Source organism: Castor canadensis, chromosome X, assembly GCF_047511655.1.
Source record: "Castor canadensis chromosome X, mCasCan1.hap1v2, whole genome shotgun sequence".
Classification (NCBI taxonomy): domain Eukaryota; kingdom Metazoa; phylum Chordata; class Mammalia; order Rodentia; family Castoridae; genus Castor; species Castor canadensis.
In genome coordinates this window covers 135783806-135790569 of record NC_133405.1, presented here as the reverse complement: position 1 = coordinate 135790569, position 6764 = coordinate 135783806, and the positions used below count along the sequence as shown (strand labels likewise).

At 42.9% G+C, this 6764-nt stretch overlaps 1 protein-coding gene across 1 annotated transcript; it reads left to right on the top strand.

Annotated features, from left to right (window-relative positions):
- Window positions 1–4142: 4142 nt before the first annotated feature.
- On the top strand, window positions 4143–4838 carry LOC109675137 (uncharacterized; the record flags this gene model as incomplete). Its single annotated transcript, XM_020151931.2, has 1 exon — window positions 4143–4838. A coding segment is annotated over one exon (696 nt), but the record flags the coding sequence as incomplete, so codon positions are not given.
- Between the last annotated feature and the right edge of the window lie 1926 nt (window positions 4839–6764).

The window sequence follows — 6764 nt, the reverse complement described above, 5'->3', positions numbered from 1 at the left end:
CAGTCCTTTCCTCACTGTTTTTGTAGCTGCTTATTCTTCCATCATATGAATGTACACTAGTTGGTTGAAGCAGTGATGCATGCATGAGTGTGTACATTATAACTGTGCTTTTACCATTATGTACTTTTGCCAGTTCATCCTTGGGATAGATTCCTATCACTGCTGACGAAACGGTTCATGAGTCTATGTGTATGTATATCTATCTATCTATCTATCTATCTATATACATATGCATATATTTTTTACCTGTACTGGGAATAGAACACAAGGCTTCAGGCTCTCGGGCCAAGCCTTCTACCATTTCAGGTGAGCCCCCAAACTTGTAATATTTTTAAATTTCTAATTCTGTTATTATCAGAATATTCCACTTTTTACCCCAATAAGCAATCTATGAAATGGTCTGCTCCTCACAAGCTTGTCAGAACAATACACTGTAAGACATCTGAATTGTGCTTCAATGCGAATGTCAGAAATGCTATCTCAGCATCCATTTTAATGTGTATTTCTTGTATTAGTGAAGTTGAGCATTTTTTCATAGCTTTAGACCAGTTTCCAGTATTATCTTTGTGATATTGTGTTACTCAGCTTCCTGTTGCTATAACAAAATACCCAACAAAAATCATCTAAGGCAAGAAAGATTTATTTTAGCTCAAGGTTTCAGTCCATGGCAGGCTGGCTCCATTGTTTTTAGGCCTGTGGCAAGGCAGGAACATCATGGCAGAAGGGCATGTGGAGAAAAGCTCCACACCTCGTGCCATCCAGGGAACAGACAGAGGAAGGACGTGGGAAAAGAGGTACCCTTCCAGTGAGTATTTGATGCAAACTATGTATATGCCTTGGTATGTGTCCATTACACAGAATTCCCCAACCAGCCCTGATAGTCATGGAAACTTACGCATGTTTGAGTTATTTCTGTTACTTCTGGCAATCACCACCATTTGTGTTTCTGAGAAGAGGTCCCTGAGATCATTGAGCCTTCCAGGGCATCAGCTTTAATCATTTCATGATCTTCATGAAATGGTCTAATGTTGTTGGATGGTTCCACAAAAGATATCATCTCAGGCCAACCTTACTTTGCATAAAGGGTCCTCATTATAATTCAGCATAATCTATGAAGCAGTTGGCATTTTTAGGTGAGACCGTCGGCATGTCACTTAGAATGTGAATCGTGACTCCTGCTTTATGTGATATCATCTCCCTGGTCACATCTCCATGTGTATGTAAAGAAGCATGTGATTAAATGTCTGTGGGGAAAATAAAAGGGTAACTTGTGGCATGGAACCTGAAGTGATGAGATTGCCAAGCCACCTAGTGTCTTTCCTTTTATAAATGAAACATTTCTTTGCTCTTGTAAAGCACCTGCCCTTTTTGCAGGTAAGTTTTACTATGGCAACATACAGACATAACATAAAATTTCCATCGTAACCCTTCTGAAGAGTATAGACCACTGGGAGGATGTACATTTAATTGTTTAAATCCATCTCTAGAACATTTTTATCATGCACAAGTGAAACTCTGTCCACACTCACCCCCAGACCCTCCTCTCCCCAGTCCCTGGAGACCACCATGCTACTCTGCCTGCGTGACTTTCACTCCTCTAGGTAGCTCATATATGTGGAATCATACAGTAGTTGTTCTGTTGTGACTGGTTCACTACACTTAGCATTATGTCTTCCGGGCTCATCCATTTGTAGCATTTGTCAGAATTTTCCGTCTTGCATGCATGTATAGACCGCTTTTGTGTATTCATTCATCAGTCTCTGGACATGCAGAATTGTTTCTACCTTTTGGGTATTGTGAAAAATGCCATGAACGTAGATGTACGGAGCACCCTGAATGCTCTTAGGTACATGCCTCAAGTGGAACTGCTGGGCCATGTGGTAATTGTGGGTTTAAGTATTTGAATAATCACTGCTGCACCCACTTTACTTTCCCACCAGCAGTGTACAAGCATTGCCATTTCTCCACATCCTCACTGACATTTGTATTTTTCCTTTTACATGAAACTATTGTCCTTTAAACCATCTTTATTCAAGTTGACATAAAGGTAACGAGGAGGCAAGTATTTTACAATTTCCATTACACTTGTGTCATTTATTTTCATTTTATATAGAGCAATGATGGCCATTGTAATTGACATGTGATAAGTCTGCTTGCTGACACGTTTTTGATGGAGTAAGTCCCATCCGAATAAAGAGACTCAGAGGCACTGAATCTAGCCATCAGGCACCTGAGACCTTCATTGCCCTTTGTACCTGTGTAACTCAGAACTTGAGCATGTAATTTAAGCTGTGCTCTGCCTCCTTATGCATAACATGGGGATCACAAGTGTATGCCTATCATTGGACTGTCCAGAGAACTGAATGTGACAATCTTACTGAAGTGTTTACAATGGGCTTGGCCTATGCAAAGTGTAGGGTAAGCATGTAATGGATATTTTATGAAAAACAGGAGATTTGTGACACTTTGTTCAAGCCCCAATCTCTACCTCACATTACTGCTTTTGCTGTAGGTGGTTCACCACATTCTGGGGACATTTCCGGGTTGGCTAGACGTTCCCCTTCCAGTACAACACTTCCTACTTCTTCAAGAACATTTGTGATCCTTCCATCATCGAAATGTGTGAACTCATACACATGATAGAAAGGTAAATAAAAAGAATATGTTATGAGAAACTTTTAAAATTTGGAGGGTTCTCTTGGAGCATCATTATCTGACTATTTCTAGCACACTGAAAGATTTGAATAGACGAAAGATCCAAAGAAGTTGGGTTCATGGGTTAAATGTGAAGTCTAAGTTTTTCTTTCTTTTTTTTTTGAGGTACTTGTTTTTGCACTTATGGCTTTGTGCTTGTAGCAGGTACTCTACCACTTAAGGCATGCCCCGAGCCTCTTATCTTTACTTATTTTTCAGAAAAGGTCTTACATTTTTACGTAGGGCTGGCCTTGGACCACGTTCCTCCTACCTATGTCTCCCTCATAGCTTGGATTACAGAAGCATGCCATCATGCCTGGCTAATTTGTTGAGATAGGGCCTAATGAACTTTTTTGCCTGGGTTGGCCTCAAACTCTCTGATCGCTATCTCCTGAGTAGCTGGGATTATGGGCTGGCTCAAATGTAAGGTTTCCTTCACAGAACATATTTTATTCATGTAAAATACATCAGGATATTTTTTAAGTTGAACTGAACAGAAACCAATATCTAAAGGTGGAATTTTGAGTAAGTAATGAGTAAAATTGTGAATGGCCATGACTTTTCATGATGTTTCATGCACAGAGCTTTAAGGTCATGGTCACTCTGGTTTTAATTATGAAAGTATGTATAGGCTTCATTAAAAATATACAAATTTTAGAAAAATCTGTAAATAAGCATGAATGTCTCTCCAGGACCCCACTGATAGACACCCTTAGAATTACTCTTTTTGTGTGCAGCTCTTAGACATAAAATGTTCATATCTATTTTATAAAGAAAGAAAATCAGGAATGGTTTTCTTTTGAGATAAATGGGCATTCCGAATGTATTATTCATTTTGCTTTTTTTGGATTCTTCCTGAGTTCATATACATAACTCATTCTTGCTAATGGCCATTTTGTACACCACTACAATCTTGTAGAGACCATAATTTATTTGAGAATTCCTTTATTTATAGCCATTTAGGTTGTTTCTGATTTGTATCTATTACAAGTAGTGTTGAAACAAATCTCTTTTCAGGTGATTTTGCAAACTTTTACGTTATTATTAATTCCAAGATTGGGAGTTGCTAGACAAGAAGTGATGTTTCAACTTTTGAAAGATACTGCCAAATTGTCCTCCAAAACATCTTATAAAAATGTGCATGTGTGTGCATGCGTGCGTGTGTGATGCTGGGGACAGACCTGAGAACCCATGCGAGGCCAGCTCTCTGCCTGTGAGCTACCTCCTCAGCGCGTCTTTCCAATGGGTACTTCTGCCATATTCCTGGCTTTCTGGGCTTCTTTTATTCTTATCTGAAATACTTAGGGCAAGGGTAGGTATGTAGAAAGCTTACATATAGCTTTCAGACAAAAAGGGCTACATGTAAATACTTCCCACTCTACAACCCATGACACATGCGCTCTGCTCTCCACCCCTCCCCGCTTCTCTGCTGTTCCTGACCTGATTGATGCCTCCTGAACATCGTCTTCAGCTTTCCTGAGTTGAAGAACTGGAACTACAAACTGGCTGGTGTGGTTTGCAGTTTTATTGCGTGGTTCTTGGGTATAGTCCTAGCCAATAGCAGATTCTGGCGTGTGTGGGAATTTGAGAGCAATACTGTCCACTTCGTATATATTGGATTTTGGGAAGCTTATTATAATCTAAAGGTTAACATCTCAGGTTCAGTATTTGAGTGGACAGTACACACCACGATCAGCATGAGCTGGACCGTTCCTCCTGACCTGCACTATGGGAAAGACCTGCTACTCTTGGCTAATTTTATGAAGTTGGTAGTCCTGATTTTCAGCAAGGAGGCATATTTCATCAGCTGGGTCAATGGCCCGTACCCAAATTTCCGGCGATTTTGTTACAATATGTCCATCTTCTTTCTTGTCCTCAGCAGTGCTTGTACAATGGGTGCCGTGATCTGGAACTATGCTGTGGACTTTTATGGCCAAACCACCCTTGACTTTCCAGGTACCTTTCCAGTTACAAAAGAAGCCCTAATAAAGAAACACCTCTCCCATGTGTTCCCACTAGGGATGCTAACGGCCACCTTCTCACTGATTAGTGCTGTCATGTTCATGTCTGAGATATACGCAATGAAACAGGGGAACCGAGTGAAGCCCGTGGTTTTGGCCAAATATGTCTCCCAAAAGGACTGAGCTCAGGGCTTCTGTGTTTCCAAAGTATGTTGATCATTTTCTTGAATAAATTTTCAACGTGCTCACAATTCTGTTGTATTCCTCTACTGACTTAAACGAAAGCACGGATTCGATGTCGCACAGACTGTCTAAAGCTTACGTCCTCACCTACTCTGTCAGTTCATTCCTTGTTTTGAAGGCTTTCACTTCCTGAAATCTGAGGGCGAACCTCGCTTCACATACTGGCAAAAATCAAAGGAAGGAGAAAGCACAGGTACAATGCAAGCGTGCACCAATGAACACAACTGACTCCCAGCTAGGGAACGTTTACAAATAAGCTTACATGTACACATGAGAAAATAACCATGTCTAGCGTTTAGTGATCGCAAAGACCTAGCTGGTGAGCTGAGCAGGGTTTCTCGACCCTGGCACTGTTGACACTTTGAGTTGAGACCTTTCGGGGAAGCTGTCATGGAGGATGATTTGTAGACTCTGCATGCTCTCCCCACTAAATGCTAGTAACACTCTCCCCAGTTGTGAAAACCAAACATGTCCAAACATCTCCAAATATCTTCTGATGGGCAACGGGACCCACAGAAGACCATTGTGCTGCATGTAGGGGATGATCCATGCTAGTGAGCTATTGTATGTAGAAAAGATTTTAAAGAAAATCGCTAACCAAATAAAAGTGCACAGTCTCAGGGCAGCATGTCAGCTACTCGGGAGATCTATTGGTCATCCCTTCTCTTTCTCTTCTAGGAGTGGCTTCGCAATTTCAATGTAAATGTACAACGTGATCCACAAGGTATCAGAGGCTATGGTAGGTTGCCATAGCTGGGTATGAAAGAGATGGTAGGCGTCCCCCCACCCTTGGGGACAGCTGCTGAGCATTGTTAGAGCGACGTTAAATACTCTTAAAGCACTGTTGCAGATGAGTCTTTGCTGCAAGCACCCTTTTGAGAGTTTATTTATCCTTTAATGCACTGAGATGTTACAGGCTAGGGAAGGCTGATTCCTTAATTGACAGTTGTTAAGACCCTTCCCCAAGATCCTGGCTGCCTTGAGTGAAGGCCTGCCAGCCAGGCAGGCACACTGTCTTATGCCAGCACCAACCACATTGAGCCCAAAGCACAACTGTACTTCCAGAAGGCACTGCCCCATTCAGCAGCTTGCACCAGACTTTTGCCATCACAGCAGCAACTTCACCCAGGCCAGAGGGGGAGCACTTCCTTCCCCTCATGGTCCTGCGATTGCTGACAGGGACTGTGCTGTGACTGATGCAAACACAGTGGTTCATTTGCATTAGGGGTGTGCCGTGATCAGTGTTGACACCTCCTTATTACTTTCTTTTGCCTGTGCATGCAGGCTGCTCAGCTCACTTTGTGACCAGCCAGAAGACACCATCCTGTGCTGCTCCCTGGTGTTGTAGCAGCAGGCCCAATAAAGACTTCTAAGGAGTGGTCTTCCTTCCCTACTTCTGATTCTCTTCATTAGTAGAGCAGCTGAGCTGGAAACAGGGAGAGAAGATGTGGCAGTGTAGGTGGCAGTGGCAGGAGAACAGGAGGTTGGAGCTGTTGCCCAGCAGCTGAGCAGCTGCAAAGTCAAAAAGCAGATGCCTTGGTAGAGGGAGCCAACAGCAGAAACAACATTGTGCTGACAGTGTCACCTAGGCCAGCCCAGCAGAGGCTGCAGCAGCAGTGGTGGGATAGAAAGAACAGAAGCAGGGCAATTGACAGGAGCAGCCAGGGCAAGCAGCAGCCTGGGGCAGGGAGAGCAAAACTGACATTGGTGGGCAGCTGTGAACGTGAACTTGACAGTGGCGTGTGGATCAGTGGGCAGAGACACCTCTCCCGCCACAGATCCTGGCCTGAGGTGTAAAAGAACTGTAACACTCTGAGCCTTGGGCCCCAGTCAGAGCTCTCAAAACCCTTGGGCTGATTGCCACTG